We start from the raw sequence: 21530 nt of genomic DNA on the forward strand, positions 1-21530 counted from the left end.
AGGAGATTATGTCATTTAATTAAAGGTATAGAAATTGAGTTTTGTTATTCAAAGAGAAAACAAAAATTAAAACTAAAAACAATAGATGCAACCATACCATATTCTTTCCATAGCAGCTCCTTCTACAGAGCCTCATTCCCTCCCAAAGCTGACACATAACATGAAAGAAGAGCTTAAAGAGAGTTGAAATAGAGAAGAACTCGTGAGCATATTTCCATGGCTCAGCCATCCCACAACAATTGAAGAATCTGATTCCACCAATCCAGTTTCTTTTCACTTTCTATCATTTTTTAAGATGGTGTTTTTTTGCCTGTAATCATGGTGGTCAATCAAAGAAAGACATAAAATAGTTAACCAAACTATGAAATTCTGTAAAAATTCCTCTGTGTTATTATTTTTTCGTGATATCGAAGAAAACCAATCCAAGATGAAAATAACTCCAAGCCCCTGCAAGATACACAAAAACCACACCAGAAACCGGGCAAGGAGATGGCAAGTGGGGTGTGCATTTAATGACCACTGGCTCCCAGCTAACCAATCCAAGAAAAGGCTCATTAAATCTTGCAAAGAAGCTCAATCTTATGCCAAGATGCACCACCAAATGACCACTGGCTCCCAGCTAAGCCCAACCAAGCCATCACTGCCAAGGCATTTCAATAATGAAACCGAATAGAACTGATGCAAAGTGATACCCAGCTATAGAGAGTGAGAGATAGCCAACCAAGATTTGAGAAAGAAAGAGAAGAAGTGTAAGAATACAATGGATTTTTAGAATCCCCAAATTTGTTGAGACCTTAATTGGTAATGTAGAGAGGGGAAAAGCCGAAGTGAGTCAAAGAAAGATAAGCTTATCATGTTCACATATGGGACTTCACAGATATAAATATAAAAGTAAAGTTCTTTTGGTTTATGTACTTTCATATGTATCCTTCTTTTGATTTCAATGGCAGGAGTCTCCGAATAGACTTCCATAAGAATAAATCTCTCTATGAATGGATTTTATGTATGATATCCACATGATTAAGGAATTAAGTAATTGTTATTGTCTTCTTGAGGCGAATTCTCTTCTAGCAGGCATCATTATGAATTCATTAATTAAAATCATAACAACTTTCGGAATGCGTAAATGCAAATTTTATTGGAATTATATTGTGCAAGGCTATTGAAAGACAGTAAATATGTCTTTCAATTGTTCTTACAGTCACAATATCTTATTCTCTGACTGCTTATTAGACAACCGTCTTCTCCATCAGAGCTGGGCATGGTTGATATCTTAAGCATCAGAATCATCAAGCTTCAGCTTAACTAGTTCGCTGATATCATATGGATAGGCGTCCTTTGGTGACTGACGTTTATATGCTCTTTTTCCAAATGCCCAAGCTTTAGCTTCAGTACTAAAATGGGCTCCATCCCAGTACACATAGTCACTCCTGTTGCTACATGGGAAGGAGAGAGATTTACATGGGACTGAACCAGGTTCTACCTCGCAACAGCTCTTACGGGTTTGTGTAAAACCTGCAAGCAAGAAAAAATAATTTTGGTATCACAAAAAAGTCGTCTTCAACCGTGAGAGAAAGAGAGCAAGGGAGGGAGGGGATTCGTACCTGTATTTGTCTGATCATCAGAATCAATTTCGTAAGAGTTTATGTAGGTAAACACAGCATCAGTATGCCTCTTATTAATGTTTGATTTTCAGGTTTCTAAAGAAGAGTTTGTAGAAGAGTTTTGCAGAGAAGATGAGAAGAATTCTTGTATATATTTTTCTACAGTTTCATTAGTGCAGAAAACTCTGCTTTTATACACATTACAAGTAATCAATAACAGAATCCTAGATTTTAGGAATTAATTCATCTCAACTATTCATCAATTGAGGGCTACGATTCTTACACATGTAAGAAACAGTTTGTAACAAAAATTAACAGAAAAAACAACTATAATTGCTATAACTGCTTTAACTGTCTTTAACTGCTTTTAACTGTTGTAACTGCTTTCAAACAAAAACTTCTTCTATTCCTTCATTCTTCATTCTTCTCGTTATCACCACAGGATTTACTTATGAAGTTTTAACAACAAGTAATCAGCTTAACTTTCAACAGCCTCTCCTAAGATGCTTACTGGTTTAACTCCAAGATTCAATCTTAATTAATTGCTTGAATCTGTCTTTAGGCAATGCTTTCGTGAAGATGTCTGCAAGCTGTTCTTCATTTCTGCAGAATTTCATATCTATTACTCCCTCTTGCAGAGCCTCTTTTATGAAATGATACTTCTTGTTTATGTGTCTAGTTCTTTGATGAAAAACAGGATTTTTGGCCATTGAAATTGCTGACATGTTATCACAGAACAAAGGTGTTGCTTCAGCTTGCATTTCACCAAAATCATCAAGAACAAATCTTAACCAAATTGCCTGAGCTGTTGCTTCAGATGCTGAGACATACTCAGCTTCTGCAGTTGATAATGCCATTGTGTTTTGTTTCACAGAAGCCCAAGAGAATGCTCCACTTCCAAAACTGAATGCATAACCAGAGGTGCTCCTGCTATCATCTTCACTTCCTGCCCAATCTGCATCATAAAATCCAATAAGAGTTGCTGACTGATCTTTAACGTATTCAATGCCATAGCTGAGAGTTCCTTGCATATATCTTAGAACCCTTTTTGCAGCTCCCATATGAATTTTGGTAGGTCCATTCATGAACCGTGACAGCAAACTGGTAGCATACATCAGATCAGGTCTTGTTGCTGTCAAATATAGTAAACTTCTTACTATTTTTCTGTAAAGACCTTCATTAGCCAACTCACTCCCATCCACCTTCTTTAGTTTCTCACCAGTGGCCAAAGGAATAGAGACTGGTTTGCAGTCCTCAAGTCCAAACTTGCTAAGCAAGGATTTGGCATACTTGCTTTGATGAATGAATACTCCTTGATCGGTTTGCAGTATTCCCATGCCAAGAAAATGGTGAAGAAGTCCAAGATCAGTCATCTCATATCTCTGCATGATTTCTCTTTTGAACTTACTCGGCATCCTCTCACTACTACCAGTATATACAATGCCATCAACATAGATTGAGACAATGATCAAATTACCTTCACGATCAGACCTTGTATACAAAGTAGCTTCACTTGTGCTCCTTTTGAATTTGCACATGGAGAGGTACGCATCAATCTTACTGTACCAGGCCCTTGGTGCCTGTTTTAATTCATATAAAGCCTTCCTGAGTTTGTAGATTTTGTGTCCTACATTCTTTACTTCAAACCCCCAGGCTGCTCTACATATACATCTTCTTCAAGCACACCATTTAGGAATGCTGACTTAACATCCAACTGGAACAGCTTCCACCCCTTTTGTGCTGCAAGTGCAATAAGAGTTCGAATTTTGTCTAACCTTGCTACTGGTGCAAAGGTTTCATTGTAATCAATTCTAGATTTCTGTGCATATTCTTTTGCTATAAGTCGAGCCTTGTGTTTCTGTATTGTTCCATCAAGATGAAGTTTGGTTTTGTACACCCATTTCACTCCTATAACAGGTTTGTCAGTCGGTCTCTCCACCAATTCCGAAGTATTGTTCTTCTCTATCATTTCCAGTTCTTCCTTCATAGCCTCCTACCAGGCTTTATCTCCAGCTGCTTCTTAATAATTCTGAGGTTCTATGATGCACATGTGGCACCTTACATAAATATCTTCCAAGGTTTTTAATTTTACTAGAGTAGAGCTAGGTGTTGATTGTTGACTGTTATCACTGTCAGTATTCTCCACTAACTCTTCGACTGTAGAGTTTGGATAAAAACATTCAACATTATCGGGTTGGATTGCAGCAGAATGTTCTTCAAGATTTTCACCTTCAGCTTCATCTCCTTCAAGGTTGAGAGGCATTTGCATTTGATTCATCTGATTTCTTCCCCAATTCCATGACTTATCCTCACTGAAGATCACACTTCTTGAGAGAACAATCTTCTCAGATTTCAGATCATACACTCTATATCCCTTTTCACAGCTGCCATATCCAACAAAGACTCCCTATCCAGCTTTGCTATCCCATTTCTGCCTTAGGGATGATGAGATATGTGTGTAGCACAAACAACCGAACACTTTCAGGTGCTTGACTCTTGGTTTTCTTCCTGTGAAGGCTTCAAATGGTGTTTTTTCCATAACTGATGTTGTATAACATCTGTTCTAAAGATAAACAGTTGTACTCACTGCTTCTGCCCAGAAACTCATTGGCATTTCTTTCTCTATCAACATGGACCTTGCCATCTCACAGATTGTCCTGTTTCTCCTCTCTGCAACTCTATTCTGTTGAGGAGAGTATGCAATTGTCAGCTGCCTCTCCATTCCTTGTTTTACACAGAATTCTTGAAACTCATTTGAGGTATATTCACCACCTCTATCACTCCTCAGCTTCTTCAATTTATACCCACTTTGCAGTTCAACAAGGGCTTTAAATTTCTTGAACACATTAAGTGTATCAGATTTATTTCGGAGGAAGTATACCCAGCACATTCTTGAGTAGTCATCAATGAATGTGATGAAGTATTTGTTTTCCCCAACTGATTCGTTCTGCATTGGTCCACACAGGTCTGTGTGTATCAGCTCTAGTGGGTAGCTTGCTCTCCACGTTTGTTCTTTGTCAAATTTTTCCCTGTGATGTTTTCCTGAAGCACAGCCTGCACACACATCTTCCACTTCTGTCAATACAGGAAGTCCACATACCATCTTCTTCTGCTGCATCTTTTTCATGCTAGCAAAGTTCAAGTGTCCCAGTCTTCTATGTCATATCCAGGAATCTTCAATCACTAATGCTTTCCTTGCTGCAGGTGTCATGGACTCAAGTGAAAGGGGAAAGCATCGATTTCCTCCCATGATCACTATTGCTACAATATTGTTGAGGTTTTCATCATCAAATATCAATGCTTTGTTACCTCCAAATAGGATATAATAACCATGCTCCATCATCTAACCTACACTCAATAGGTTTTCATCCAATCCTGGAACAAGCAACACCTTTTGTATGTATCTCTTCCCATGTTGAGTCTCCACCACTAGTGTGCCTTTTCCAGTTGCTTGCACAAGGTCTCCAGAGCCCATCTTTACTTTGTAGGTTACATTTCTATCAATGTTGATTAGTTCAGATTCTTGAGATGTCATATGGTTGCTGCAGGCACTGTCCACGAACCATATATTTCTGTCTTGCAGACTTGCAGAATGACAAGCATAGAACATGGTTCCTGTGGTTACTCCTTCTTCCTTTGCATAGTTGGCTAATTGTTTGTGACTGTGACTATCACAGTCCTTTGCAATATGGCCAAATCGATTGCATCTTCCACATCTTGGTTTTCCTTTGTGCCTACACAATCCAAAATGATGCTTCTAGCAGACTTGACACTGTGGTTTTACACCTGCTTGACTGCTCCCCCATCAGTGTTATTTCAGCTTGAATTGTTGTAGCTATTCAGATTTCTGTTTGGAGTCCAATTTGATCCCCTCATGTCTTGTGATTGCCATTTTTTAGTAGATCTGCCTTGGAAACCCTTATGTGAGTTGTAGGCTTGATTGTTTCTAACCTTTAAACTGCTAAAGGCTTTTTATGTTCCTGTTAACTTGTCCCTTTCATCATGCAGATCCTCCCTCTTATCATAGACTTTGAAAAACGCAATGACCTCTTCTACTCTTAGAACATCAAGGTCTCGTGTCTCTTCAATGATAGACACGATGGACTTATATCTTCTGCTTAAACTCATTAGCAGTTTTTGCACAATTCTAGTTTTTGATACATCTTCTCCTAATGATTTCAGATTATTCACAGTTGCAAAGAATTTTGCTAGATAGCCATCTAAACTTTCACCTTCTAACATTCTCATGTATTCAAAATCTGCTCTAACTGCTTGAAGTTTCACAGCTCTAACCTTTTTATCTCCTCTGAATTCTCTGCTCAAAATGTCCCAAGCTCCTTTTGCAATCTTCTCGTTTCTTATACGTGGGAAAAAGGTCATCTGTTAATGCTCCTTGTATAAGGCTTAATGCCTTTGCATTCTTAATTTTGTTTTCTCTGGAGGTAGTGGATGTTTGCAAAGTGGTTTGCTCAGCATCACTCTCTTCATTGCCTGATCCATCTACAACCTCAGGTGATTGTTTAGATTGTATTCCATCTTCTATTACGTCCCATAGATCGAATGCTATGAGGATTGTCTCCATTTTTACAACCCAAAAATCATAATTTATGCCATTGAACTGTGGAGTTCTTAGATCTCCTCCAGCAGAGCTTGATCCTACCATTTTTGAGTAAACAACAGTTTAGTAAATCTGTTTTCACAGTTTACGCCCCTCTTAGGAATCAGTTTTAGTGCTATGATACCATGTTTGATTTTCAAGTTTCTAAAGAAGAGTTTGTAGAAGAGTTTTGCAGAGAAGATGAGAAGAATTCTTGTATATATTTTTCTACAGTTTCATTAGTGCAGAAAACTCTTCTTTTATACACATTACATGTAATCAATAACAGAATCCTAGATTTTAGGAATCAATTCATCTCAACCATTCATCAATTGAGGGCTACGATTCTTACACATGTAAGAAACGGTTTGTAACAAAAATTAACAGAAAAAACAACTATAACTGCTATAACTGCTTTAACTGTCTTTAACTGCTTTTAACTGTTGTAACTGCTTTCAAACAGAAACTTCTTCTATTCCTTCATTCTTCATTCTTCTTGTTATCACCACAGGATTTACTTTTGAAGTTTTAACAACAAGTAATTAGCTTAACTTTCAACAATTAAGTTTTCTGAGCAGTTCTTAAAGCTTGTCGTTGAAAATTTGAACATCATCATTGAGCTTGTATGCACACGAAGATGCATCTAGTTCATTGGGATTTTTTTGTATGTTGGACGGCATACATCCTACCTGAATAAGTCCGAACACAGTTATCTTTCTTGCTCCTGAGCAATACATTTTCTGGCAGCAAGGAAAAAAAAACGGAATGAAGTGGGGCTAACCTCCAGCTGAGTTTCATAAGTTTCCATTAAGGTCTTTGTTAGTTTCCAATCACGTCAAACATTAATTGTTGTTTTACAAGAGACATTAAGTAGGGCTAACCTCCAGCTGAGTTTCATAAGTTTCAATGAGAAGTTAAGCATATTCTTCAGGAGTATATTTCAAGCTGCTATCGTAGCCATCCAAGAAATAATTGTTGAGGTAGTCGTTATGACCCATATCAGGCACATAGATGCATTGGCTTGTTTTAAGGTCCTCCTCCAAAACAGCAAGAACCTTGAATTTAGACCAGAACCAATTGCAGAACTCCTACTCGGATTTCATACGTGATCTGGCGGAACCTCAAGAAGTAGTGGATATGGAACTAAAGGAAAGAAAAAGGAAGAAGCTTAGACAAATCAGAAGAATTGGCCCTAAATATACATGCATAAAAAGGAAGAAAGTGAGGAAAACCAGACTTGCTTTGGCTAACAGAGGCTTAGCAGATGTTGCTCCTGACTGTTACAGAAACAAATATCTAAAAGATAATAGCTCATCCCCTGCTACTAAGTCATCTTCTGCTAAACATGCAGATATTACCTCAAATCATGCCTCCATGGATACAGAGACCAGTGATGCACATACTAGTTTACCAAGCCCTTTGAGCTCTCAGTGCAGCCAACAGGCCTCCTCAGAATCGATCAAAGAAATTAAAGAAAACAACAGGAATGTTAGAAGCAAAATAAGAAAACTGAAAGTGTTGTAAGTTAGCGGTAATGTAGCCAACACTACCGAGAAAGGTGTCTCCTTTGATTCCCTCAATTCAGGAATTAAGCAAGGAAATGTTCGATTTGAAGCAGCCTACAAGGATAATCAGGCTGATGGTTTTGATAGAGACAAGGAGACTCGGGAAATGTTACATGATGCAGCGGCTCTAGGATTGGGAATCTACCAAGATCTTATAGGGTATGAAGAGGGAGTTCGGGGGAACATTGACAGAGAAGTAGACGAGTGGACATCAGCCAATCAACTGTAAGTTCCTCACCCTACTAAGTTTGATCAGGCTTGGTCTTGCTATATCTATGAATATCTTTGCTTGGAACAATTGTGGGTTGGGTATGTTGAACAAACGATATTCCATCCGGAATAGGTTGCTCAACAGTAATGTTGGCATCTGCTTTCTATTAGAAACAAAAAAAGATAACTGCTGCGATTCCTTCATCAGAAATCTGTGGAATGTTGTAACTGTTAAATGGGCTTTTCTAGAGTCTGTTGGCAAATCAGGAGGGATCATAGCGATGTGGGATAGCTCTATCTTTGAGGTTAATTCCATAGAATTTAGGGGCCAATGGATCAGTCTAAGCGGCAAACATGTTAATTCTTCCTTTAACTGCATGGTAGTTGGTGTATATGCTGCATCTTCTGTGCAAGACCGTGCTAAGCTGTGGGAAGACATCACCACTCTGAAGTTTGCCTTTGAATTACCAATGGTTGTGATAGGTGATTTCAATGAAACTCTTCATGCTCATGAGAGAAGTAGCGGCTATATTAATCATTCAGGGTCAGCTGCTCTCCGTAAATTCCTATCCGATTGTGCTCTGATTGAATTCAAACTGCAGGGCAGCCATTTCACTTGGTTTAGGGGGGGTTCCATGAGCTGTATCGATAGGGCCTTTGCGTCTCCAGAGTTCCACCTTCAATTTCCATTCTTATCACTGTGCCGCTACCCTAGGGGGATGTCTGATCACTGTCAATTGCTTCTTCAGACACCAAAGGTTGATTGGGGATGGAAGCCTTTCCGCTTCCTTAACTGTTGGTTGTCTCACCCTTCATTCTTAGCTGATTTTCAGATCCTCTGGTCTGATAGCTGCAAGGAATTTCCAGGGGACTATAGATTGGTAAAGAAACTAGGAACTTTGGGGAAAAAACTAAGACAATGGAACAAATCCACTTTCGGTAATCAAAACACAAAACTTGAAGACATTCAGAACTCCATCACAACCATCGAAGATATAAGCGAGGTGCGCCTCTTGTCTGAGACTGAAAAATCAAAGCTTAAGAATCTGAACTCTGAGCTTTGGGATGTCAGCAGGAAGATTGAGGATATTTGGAGACAGAAATCCCGCCAAAATTGGTGCAAAATGGGGGATAAAAACACCCGTTTCTTCCACCTTTCGGCAAGTTTGGGAACGGCCGCAACCACATCAACAAGATTGAACTGAATGATAGATTTTTAGTCTCTCCTAATGACATCAAAGAGGGTGCTGTCAACTTCTTCTCATCTCTGTTTGCCAAACCACAATGCAAAAGAATTGAAATGGGAGGCTCGGGATTCTCTAAAATCTCAGAAGCAAGATCAGTTTGGTTAGAAAGATTACCTTTATTGGAGGAAGTGAAGCAAGCTGTATGGGATTGTGACGGTTCAAAAGCGCCCGATCCTGACGGGTTCACTTTCTCCTTCTATAAAAAGACATGGAATCTTATTAGCTCCGACATCTTTGTGATGGTCAAAGAATTTTTCAGAACAGGTAAATTACCAAAGGGTATTGGCTCATCCTTTCTAACGTTGATTCCGAAGACTAAGGGGTCGTGCAGATTCTCCCAATTCCGACCGATTAGTTTGATTCATGGGTTATATAAAATAGTGGCAAAACTATTGTCCACTAGGCTCAGAAGTGTCTTGCCAGATGTGATAAGTGTAAACCAGTCTGCTTTCATTGCGGGGCGTCAGATTCTAGATGGGTTCATGACAGCAAACGAGGTTGTCCATACTATTCACAGTAAGAAGGACCACGGGTTTTTGCTAAAGGTAGATTTTCATAAAGCCTTCGACTCGATTTTGTGGGAGCATATCGATTCTACTATGGGCTATATGGGTTTCGACTCTCATTGGAGGAATCTGATTTCTGAATGTTTGTCCACATCTAAATTGGCCATCCTCATAAACGGCTCTCCTAGCAGAGAATTCAGTGTGGAGAGGGGTCTCAGGCAAGGGGACCCCCTCTCTCCTTTCCTATTTGACATAGCAGTTCAGGGGCTATCAGTTTTATTCAACAGGGCATCTGATTCGGGTTACTTCAAAGGCTTGCAGACTTTTCCAGGGCATCACATAACTCATTTGCAATATGCAGATGACACTTTGATTTTCCTACCAAATGATTATTCCTCTCTTCTGCATGCCAAGAGGATCCTTCGCTGGTTTGAGATCATTTCCGGTCTGAAAGTTAATTTCTACAAGAGCTCACTTATAGGAATTAATTTGGACAACGAATACACTTCAGGTCTGGCTAACGCAATTTTCTGTCGCAGTGACACTTTCCCAGTCACCTACCTTGGGCTGCCTCTTGGTGCTAACCCAACAAGGCTCTCCACTTGGAAACCGGTATTGTCAACAATCAGAGCAAAGTTAAGCAAATGGAAAGGGAAGTTTCTGAGCATGGCTGGGAGAATATGTCTTATTAAATCTGTCTTAAACTCTCTACCTCTATACTACATGTCTGTTTTTACTATGCCAAAGGGCATTTCAAAGGCTATATCCTCCATCAATCGTCGTTTTCTTTGGAAGGGCACCTCAAATTCACATGGTATTTGTAAGGTTGCTTGGAACAAGGTAATTAAGAGTAAGTCGCTTGGCGGTCTTGGGTTGGGTTCTATTCACAACAAAAATTTGGCTCTGATGTTTAAATGGCTCTGGAACCTTGATAAAAGAGTGGTAGGAGGTTGGCAAGATCTTATCCTTCGAAAGCACCGGCCATATTTCGTAAATGGCCTTCCTGTGTTTGCAGGCCCTATATCTCCAACTTGGCGTGGCTTGGTATCTGCAATTTCCTTAAATCACAGCATATCCGCTCCCCTCCAATCCAATGTTGGGTTCAAGGTGGGCGATGGGAGAAACATCAGGTTCTGGTCTGATTCCTGGCAAGGCCACGCAGCCCCCCTTCAGTTCATGTTTCCTAGGCTTTACAACCTCTCCCTGCAGCAATCTTTAAGCATTGCAGAAGTCCATAACCAAAGTGATAACTCAATAGATCTTTCTTGGAGAAGACCCCTTCGATCCCGCGAGCTCTGTATGCGGGAAAGCTTGATAGCAGAAGTGGAACGTGGTCTAGTCTTCTCTGATGGTGAAGACAGAAAGATTTGGAAATCCCACAGCTCCAACGTCTACACAGTCTCCTCAGGATGCCATCTTCTAGATGGTTTAATTGTTTCAACAAACCTTCACTCCCCTGCTCTGCTTTGGAAAGGGTTTGCTCCTCCGAAAATAGATGTGTTCATATGGCTTCTCCTAAACGGCAGTGTTTGCACAAAAGATTTCTTAGCTAAGAGAAGAATCATCAATTATGAGGAAGCTCTTTGCCCTTTCTGTTGCAAGGAGATTGAGACTATACATCATCTCTTCCATCTCTGTCCTATATCTTGGTCTCTCTGGGGTAGACTCTTCAGTTGGTTTGGGTGTGTAGGCTGTCTGCCAAAAGACCCAAATCATAACCTTCAGGAATGGTCCGGCCTGTTAAAAGGAAATTTTCAACGTCAAGCAATTACCCTTCTCTGTAAAGGATTATACTGGTCAATTTGGATAGCGCGCAACAATATGATCTTCGACTCCAAAACTCCAGACTGGGATGTGATTTTTGACCTCACCTTTCATCGGTTGGCCTTTTGGTTGAAGTCCTCTGTTAAAAATTTCAGTTACACAGGTTCCGATCTTTATAGAAATCCTGAATGTATCATGAACTGGACCAACTAGTCGGGGTTGTAAATTCCTCGCTCTCTTTATGATTTAATTCCCCCCTGTAATCTTTCTTTTTGCAGCCCTCATCTTCTTAATGGGGTCGCCTATTTATAATATACTGGATTACTATATAAAAAAAAGATGCATTGGCTTAAGTACTTCCTAGCAACTTCCTCGCTTCCCAAGATCTTGGCAATTCGTGAAACCGTGATATTGTGATTATATAACTGAATATTCATGGTAAATAGTTCTCCCTTCACATGCACAAAAGAATCATATGAATAGTTAGCGTTGCCAAAGCATACAAGATTACGAAAAATTCATACGGAATAATACAAGGTTTTAGTTATGAGAGGCATATGATCAGTAATCACCGCAAGAGAGCCAGTAGAATCAAGGATGCCAGCTCCATTAGATCCATAATTTACACCATCTAGAAAATTAGTGCAACCTCCGACACCAAAGTCCGAAATGTAACTGTCGAAACCTAATTGTTCAGCTGAAACAAAAAAAATAATAATAATATTAACATCGGTTAAGACAAGTCATCTTTCAGCAACAAAAACATTAGTACCAGACTTGGCAAGATTTCTAATTGTAATTTAATACAACGGTCACAACTATCTAGTTAGAACATATTTATTTTCCATTAAAGAAAACTAACACACTATATTTTGTATTATAAGAGAGGAGAGAAAACTGCAGACCAATGGTGTCAGCTATGTTGAGACCGTTGCTGCACCTTCCTGAAGCCCCAGTATCAAAGTCTATCCCATAAGGTAGGTAATTAACTTTAGCTGGAGTGCTAAGGTAGTTATTGTTTCCGTTATCAAAGAGGGAATCTCCGAAGACGAAGTAGCAAGGAACTTGAGGTACAGCCTTTCCATAAGTCCAGTGTTGCCAGTTTGACACCAGCAACACCACGGACAACACCCACAATGCCTTACGCCGACTTTCCATTGACAAATAAAATGAAAGAAGGAAACAAAAACAGTAAATATAGAAAGAAGGAAGAAGTGCGTAGCTAGGGAAGAGTGCTTTGAAGTAGAACGAACCAGGCTTATTTATAGAGTGGAGATCTAGCTAACCAGTGCATCGTGTAAGCGTGTTCTGTTGTAAGCCACCTGTTTTTTTCAATCTAATTGTGTACTTTTTATTCTCTCAACTCACTTTAATCATTTTTGCTTCTTTCCTGGTAGACTAGCTTACGAGCCTTTTTTAGCTTTCTTAATGCAATAATTTTGAACGAATTTTTCTTTTTAAATTCTATGATCAATATAAGTTGTTGTTTTACTTTTTCAAACTTCTCTATAGAATCAAGATCAGTAATTGAATAGGCTATCACACTTTGTTCAAATAGGCAATTAGGTATATCTTTCTAAGTGGTTTTTTTTGTTTGTTTATTTTCCAAAAATATTTTTATCTTGAGGAATATCAACTAAAATGATGTAAATATATGAATATTTGATTTTAAAAATGTTTTCTATGGTTACAATGTATCACTTTCAAAATTTACTTAATACATTCTTGCTCCATTATGACCATAGTGCACTTTGCTTACAAAGTTTTTAAATGAAAATCATAGCTTCTGTTGTAACCCATTTTTGGGTCCCCATAAAATATATATAAAAATATATAGCCAAAGGAGGTTAGAAAAATAACAGGAGGCAGAAGCGCTCAGAAAATGGATGGAAAATTGGTCAATGAGGTTAAAAATACAAAGATGGAATTTTTGATAATATATTCTTGAAGGAGGAGAGCCCTGTTGACAAGGAAAATTTGAAATTTGAGGAGAAAAGCCCAAATTTAGATGTTTATGGACTTAATTGGATTTTTAAATGAATTTATAGGAGATTTGATTGGAAGAAAAATTGATTTTTAAGTCAATTTGGGCTTTAATTAGAAGAAATTTAAGTTCTGGGGCCAAAATATATTTTTTAGGAATTTATTAGGTCAAATCAGGGGCTTAATTGCATAAATATTGAAGTTTAAGGGCCAATTAGGGACTTAATTAAGAAAATTCGAAACCAGGGACCAATTTGGAAGAGGCGCGTAAATGGAGGGGCTGAAATTAATGGATTCAGGGGCCTAATTGAAGAAATTAGAAGTTTTTGATCAATTAAGGGCTCAATTGCATAATTCAGAGGCCAAGGACCAAAGTGAAAAACGCGGCCAAATATAGGGACGGGGTTCGAATTCGGCAGGGATGCAATTGAAGACAAAAAAGATGATTGAGGGCTGATTTGAATTTTGGCGCGTTTTGGCGCCACATTTAAATGAAACGGCGCGTTTTATCCAAAACGACGCCGTTTCATACATTGAAAAAAAAAAAAAAAAAAAAAATAGGAAAAGAGCAGAACGGTGTCGTTTTGAACGACACTGTTCATCTTCTTCCACCGATCACGCAGCGGGGAAGAAGGAAGAAAGGTTGCTTTTTTTTGAATTTTTGCCGGCCACTCTCGCCTGGAGCCCACCGACCGGACACAATGGCCGACCACCCACCGCGCACCTGCCAGAAAACCGAGGGGGAGGGGGGCCGAGCCTTGGCAGTCGCGCCCCATGGCCGACCGGCCGGTTGCTCCCCATGCTCCACAGTACAAACCCACTCACTTGGCCCTATAAATAACAGCCAACACAGCAGCAATGAAGGGGGGGACGGGGGAAGACAGACGGAGAGGAGAACGGAGGAGAAGGAGAAAACAAAAGAAAAAAAAAACAGAGGAGAGAGAGAGGAAGAACCGAAAGAAGAGAGAAACCGAGGGAAGAAAAAAAGAAGACCAAAACATAGGAAGAGGAAGGAAGAGTTGAAAACCGGAGGAAAACCAAACGGGGAGTGTCACGGGAAAACACTGAAAAAACAGAGCACCGCTGCCGCTGCCTGGAGCCGCCGTCCGTGAGCCCAGACGCCGCCACCAGCCTCCGCCAAAGCACCGCCAGCAACGACAGCGCCACCACCTCCTCCGCGCCAGGTAACCCTTCTTCCTCCCTTATTCTGCCGTTTCGTTATTTCCTTCTCTGCATGCAGAACGAATAGCGTTCTGCATGCAGGGGCGGGGGGAAATTAATTCCCCCCGCCCGTTTTGTTGCTGGGCCAGGCGGGTCCTGGTCCAGCCCAGTCTTCTGGGCCGGGTCTGGCCCAGAAGAGAATATTTTTGGGCCGAGATCGGCCCAATACATTTTTTTGGGCCGACCTCGGCCCATCATTGTTTCGGGCTGAGTCCGGCCCAGTGGTTTGGGCCGGCCCAGCCCGATTTAATATTATATTTATTATATATATATATATTATATTTTGTATTATTTATATATATATATATATACATGAAAAAATTATAAAAATTATGCAAAAATTATAGAAAAATATATGTGATTTTGTTGTAATTTTATTACTGTATTTTGATTAATTTTGGTTGGTATTTTATACTGTAAAGATACAAATCCGGTATTAACATACCCGGTTTTCATCAAAACATCAAAGATTTTCAAAATAAAAAATTTCTTTTGCTTTCAAAAATTTTCTAAAATATCTTTGAAAATATTGTTGATTTTTCTGCATTTGCTTTATAAAAGTGGATTAATATTTGGTTGTATATTTTTTACAAACCCAGTATTAAAATACCCGATTTGCGCCAAAGCGTACAAAAATACATATTTAAAAAATGTTTTGTTTTAAAATACGGCCTAGTCTCTCCAATATATATATATAAATATTATAACATCATATTTTCACACAACAAAAGAAATTTCAAAACAATATATGTATTAGCATGCATTTCGGCTTTAATAACCAGTTTATTCAAGCCATGAGAACTAGGCCAATATTCCAAAAATTCTAAAAAATCTTTTTTGTCCTCTGTTAGTATATGGGATTACGAATTTATACGTAAAACGTATTCCTGAAATTAAAAATATGTTTTTTTTACATAGACGTTAGAACGGTTAGGTTTTACCCGATAAGATAAGGACCTCCTTATTAAGGAGGACTTTTCTTGAACCATAGACGGACCAACAACTAGGAAACACAACGAAAACACCTTAAATTTTATCAGACAATTAAACGATGCAGCTTACCTTAGGTAGGGCGTATTTGGGGTGCTAATACCTTCCCTTTACGCAACCAGTCCCCGTACCCGATCTCTGAGACCAGTTAGGGTTCCTAGTGACCAAAATACTAGGTGGCGACTCCCACACCATTTTTCACTGCTAAGAGACAACGAATTCCTTGTCTCCCTACATTGACCAGATATATATCCCCCATATTACATTTTTTGAGGGTGGACGATCGCCGCGACGTCGCTCACGTGCGACAGAATGGCGACTCCACTGGGGACCTTGTGGACTTAGCTTTGTTTTTGTCTGATTTGTTTTTGTTTTTGTTTTCGTGTGTTTATTGTTAATATGCCTTTCCTTTTGTTATCCGCTTATATGCTTCAAATATTTTTACACATATTGTTCATGCATTTGTATAGAACTGTCTCATACATCTTATAGAACTGTCTCATGCATCACATACTTTGATTATTGAGAAGCACACACAAGCTTTAAGTTAAGTGGGGGACTAGCAGCTTACCTTACGACTGTTAGTCAAGGTTTAAGTTTGTGTAAACCCCAACTCTTTGCTGAGTGCTTAGACTGGTAATAGTTGGTACATGTGACCATCTCATTGCCTACAAGCCCCCATATTGCCTCCACGAGGGCAATCACTGGGACAGCAAGAGACCCTTTTTAGAGACTGAATAGCCAACCTACCCTCGTCAAGCACAAAAGAATTAGAACCGGCTATAGGGTGTATGCTCCATAAAATATATTTTTGCATAAGACAAAACCTAACCATAAGGCCTTTGGTTTTCAGGTCTTTTCAGCTCACATTATATATGCATCATGCATTGTTCTTTATCATACATACATTCATTTACATTTTTTCCACGCACGCCAGACCGTGAAACATAGGTCCCACATCCAAAATCCACAACACCCGGTCTCGAGCAAGAATGGAGAACGAAGAAAGAGCTCACTTAGAGTCACATTATCAGACTGAGTTGGAGTCTGTGAAAAATGAAGTTTCTCGACTGACCAATCTGCTTGAGCAACTCTTAAGAGCCAAGAACGGGGAGGGAACATCTACCCAACCACCTATAGGAGCACCGTCAGTTCATGTCCCGGGGGTATCTCAGAACTTGGGGGCAGATTCAGTGACGGGGCAGCAATTTGCGCCTGCCATTCCCATTCAGCCCCCTCAAGCTCACATCACTGTAGAGGGGCCTTCCGATAATAGGTCCACTGGATTTATGAACAATGACAAGATATCAGCCTTGGAAGAAAGGTTAAGAGCGGTCGAGGGAAATGACTGGTTTGACCCCATACGAGCGTCTGAAATATGCTTGGTGCCAAACATCACGGTACCAAAAGATTTTAGGATACCGGAGTTTATAAGGTACACTGGGTTGGAATGCCCAAACACTCACCTTCGATCTTATTGCAATAAGATGGCTGAGGCGATTCATGACGATAAGTTACTGATCTACTTTTTCCAAGACAGTCTGTCGGGGTCAGCGCTAAGTTGGTACATGAGGCTGGATAATACCAGGATTAAGAAATGGAAGGATTTAGTGGAGGCTTTCCTTAAGCAATACAAGTTCAATTTGGAAATTGCTCCAGATCGAACAAGTCTAATGGCAATGGAGAAAAGGAGCCAGGAGTCAGTAAGGGCTTATGCGCAAAGGTGGAGGGATGAGGCAAGGAATGTCCAACCCCCTTTGATAGAAACAGAGATGGTAACCTTATTTGCCAATACCTTCAAAGCACCATATTATGAGCACCTAATGGGTAGCTCATCTCAGCATTTCTACGATGCGGTACGCATAGCTGAAAGAATAGAGCAAGGGATTAAGGCTGGACGTATAGCTGAGCCATTGGAGACGAAGGGTTTTATTGGAAGAAAAATGGAAGGTCATATTTACGACTTCGAAGGTGGGTCCAAGGGCAAGATAGTGGATTCACTTAACCCACAAATACCTACCTCTCATGTTGCCCACATAAACTTTAACAAACCTTTTTCCTCCAATCTAGCAAATAACCAGTCAAACAACCAAAACAATGACCAAAGACCAAACACAAGATACATTGCAGAACAACTACCGCCATTACCCATGCCTTTGAAGGAAATGTATGCCAAACTACTGAGCATTGGACAAATAGCTCCTATCCCTACATTACCACTACAACCACCATTCCCCATCTGGTATAAGCCCGAGTTGACTTGCGAGTACCATGCTGGTATTCCCGGACATTGTCTTGAAACGTGCTACGCTTTCAAGAGCATGTTGTTGAAGCTCATCAAGATAGGATGGGTGTCGTTTGAAGACACACCCAATATCAATTCAAATCTATTGCCCAGTAATGACAAAAGTAATAGGGGATAAAGGGTTGGAAAACCTTGGTCAAGAATCGTCAATAATGAAGAAGGCGAAATCGAAAGAGAAGACAAGGAAACGCAAATGGGGAAGGAAGATGAAGCATTGCCTCGGTTGACTTTCCAGAACGGGTTGACCCAAGAACTTCTCGTAGTTTTCAAAATGTAAAACAACTTTATTTGCCTTAGCATGTTTTTGTCATTTGCTTTTGTCATTACTTTTATTTTCTCTATTGGGCAGCCAGGGCTCATGTTTTCAGCCATATTTTATGTTTGTCTTTGACCTACCTTTTTTCAATAAATGATGAGATTATGCACTTTTTGAACAAGTTTGAGTGGATGTCATAAAATGGTTTAATATGAAATTTAAGAAAAGCTAACCCTAAAGTACATCCCTACCTCTGATGAATGATTAAGTGGTCACTTTATAATCATCTGTAATAACAATGTGCATTTTGAAAAAGAACGAAAAAAAAAAAAAAAAAATCATCATTATCCCTTCACGCACTAAAAAAGTTTATCATTGGCTGAATGAATTTATTCTCTATAAAAGCCCAGACTAGGATCACACCCCTACACTGGGGGCAAAACGAGTTGTTTTTGAAAAGTTTTACGTGTTTAAAATTGGTTGGAAGCCCATAAATTTGAAAACCAAGCTAAAGCATTTGACAAAAGCATGACAAAGAGGCAAATACAAGTCATACATTTTGAGAAAAGGACTACTTGAAGAAAGTCAAAGACTTCTTCTCAAAGATATGATAGGCAGCACGAGAAATGAATCCAGCATACGACTTCAAAAGCAAGCTCATATCAAGAGAGAGTTTCATGAAATAGAAGAAGATGATGGGGCCTATGTTTCAAAACCAGGTATGAATGCATGCATGGCATCTAATCATAAATCATTGCATATATGTTTTTTTGGATCGTTACAGGAGGAGACCTTAGTGCATTCCAAACAAGATTGTGGACGAATCATTGAGTTGATTCTAGAACAACGAGAAGAGAAATATTAATTTTCAAACCCTGCCATCAGGAGGAACGACATCGAGCAATCGGTTAAAGGGAATCGCCAGATGGGATTCCAGGTTGACCGATTTACAAAATAGATTTTTTGGTTTTTGATTAAAGAAGATCGCCAGAAGGGATCTTATTATTTCAGCTTCGAAAAAAGGAATCGCCAGATGGGATTCCAAGTTGTTTGAGATCGCCAGAAGGGATCTCGTATTTCGATATTGGTTAAAGGAGGTCGCCAGAAGGGACCTCATATTTCATATTGAATAAAAGGAATCGCCAGATGGGATTCCAAGTTGTTTGAGATCGCCAGAAGGGATCTCATATTTCGATATTGGTCAAAGGAGGTCGCCAGAAGAGACCTCGTATTTCAGCTTTGAATAAAAGGAATCGCCAGATGGGATTCCAAGTTGTGAAGGTCGCCAGATGGGATCTCATATTTCATGTTGGTTAAAAGGAATCGCCGGATTGGGATTCCAAGTTGATTAAAGGAGATCGCCAGAAGGGATCTCGTGTTTCGCTATTTGGAGGTCGCTAGATGGAACCTCGTGTTACATGTTGGTTAAAAGGAATCGTCAGATGGGATTCCAAGTTGTTTGGATAAAGGAGATCGCCAGAAGGGATCTTGTATTTCGATGAAGGTCGCCAGAAGGAACTTCATGTTTTAGCTTTAGTAAAAGGAATTGCCCGATGGGATTCCAAGTTATTTGAGATCGCCAGAAAGGATCTCGTACTTCGACATTCATCAAGGAAGGTCGCTAGAAGGGACCTCGTATTGAAACTATTTCTTAGAAAAGCATGGAGTTTACTAAGAATTCTTCCCCTGGGTAGGTCACCCATTATAATGAGACCGCACTTCACATTCTTTCCATTTGGGTAGGTCACCCATCATAATGAGACCATTTTCCACATTATTTTTCTTGGGTTAGTCACCCATACAATAGGACCATCTTTTTTCTTGGGTTCGTCACCCATACAATGAGACCATCATTTTTCTTGGGTTCGTCACCCATACAATGAGACCATCATTTTTCTTGGGTTAGTCACCCATACAATGAGACCATCATTTTTCTTGGGTTAGTCACCCATACAATGAGACCATTATTTTTCTGGGTTAGTCACCCATACAATGAGACCATCATTTTTCTTGGGTTCGTCACCCATACAATGAGACCATCATTATTTTTCCTGGGTTAGTCACCCATACAATGAGACCATCATTTTTCTTGGGTTCGTCACCCATACAATGAGACCATTATTGTTCTTGGGTAGGTCACCCATACAATGAGACCATTATTCTTCCTGGGTAGGTCACCCATAATAATGAGACCACTCTTTCCTTTTCCCATTCGGGCAGGTCACCCGTCATAATGAGACCACACACGTGTTTTTGTATTTGGTTATGGGTAAAAGAATCGCCAGATGGGATTCTAAGATTTTTTGTTAAAGGAGATCGTTAGAAGGGATCTTGTATTTCAATATTGGTTAAAAGAGGAATTGCCAGACGGGATTCCAAGTTGAGCAAGCAATAATTATAGGTTTTGGTTTAGAAGATCGCCAGAAGGGATCTCAAGATGATAAATTTTGATCATAGTTTTTGGGTTAAGGAGGATTGCTGTAAGGACAAAGTTTCAGAGCAATCGAGCTCCGACTAGATCAGTTTCGGGAGCTCAGTTTTGGTTTATCTTTATAAAACTTACTGCGCAAAACCTCTGCTCCGTAAGCATTATAAAGAGGGGGCATCTGTTGTAACCCATTTTTGGGTCCCCATAAAATATATATAAAAATATATAGCCAAAGGAGGTTAGAAAAATAACAGGAGGCAGAAGCGCTCAGAAAATGGTTGGAAAATTGGTCAATGAGGTTAAAAATACAAAGATGGAATTTTTGATAATATATTCTTGAAGGAGGAGAGCCCTGTTGACAAGGAAAATTTGAAATTTGAGGAGAAAAGCCCAAATTTAGATGTTTATGGACTTAATTGGATTTTTAAATGAATTTATAGGAGATTTGATTGGAAGAAAAATTGATTTTTAAGTCAATTTGGGCTTTAATTAGAAGAAATTTAAGTTCTGGGGCCAAAATATATTTTTTAGGAATTTATTAGGTCAAATCAGGGGCTTAATTGCATAAATATTGAAGTTTAAGGGCCAATTAGGGACTTAATTAAGAAAATTCGAAACCAGGGACCAATTTGGAAGAGGCGCGTAAATGGAGGGGCTGAAATTAATGGATTCAGGGGCCTAATTGAAGAAATTAGAAGTTTTTGATCAATTAAGGGCTCAATTGCATAATTCAGAGGCCAAGGACCAAAGTGAAAAACGCGGCCAAATATAGGGACGGGGTTCGAATTCGGCAGGGATGCAATTGAAGACAAAAAAGATGATTGAGGGCTGATTTGAATTTTGGCGCGTTTTGG

General features: G+C 39.5%; 1 protein-coding gene across 1 annotated transcript; it reads right to left on the reverse strand.

Annotated features, from left to right (window-relative positions):
- Positions 1-1111: 1111 nt before the first annotated feature.
- On the reverse strand, positions 1112-12734 carry LOC18107754 (GDSL esterase/lipase At1g29660). Its single transcript, XM_024590178.2, is given in 7 exon segments — positions 1112-1515; positions 1605-1672; positions 6754-6941; positions 7083-7224; positions 11845-11945; positions 12066-12190; positions 12399-12734. Coding segments are annotated over 7 exon segments (1143 nt in total). The 5' UTR covers positions 12652-12734; the 3' UTR covers positions 1112-1249.
- Positions 12735-21530: the final 8796 nt, after the last annotated feature.

This window comes from Populus trichocarpa, chromosome 18 (genome assembly GCF_000002775.5).
Source record: "Populus trichocarpa isolate Nisqually-1 chromosome 18, P.trichocarpa_v4.1, whole genome shotgun sequence".
Lineage (NCBI taxonomy): Eukaryota > Viridiplantae > Streptophyta > Magnoliopsida > Malpighiales > Salicaceae > Populus > Populus trichocarpa.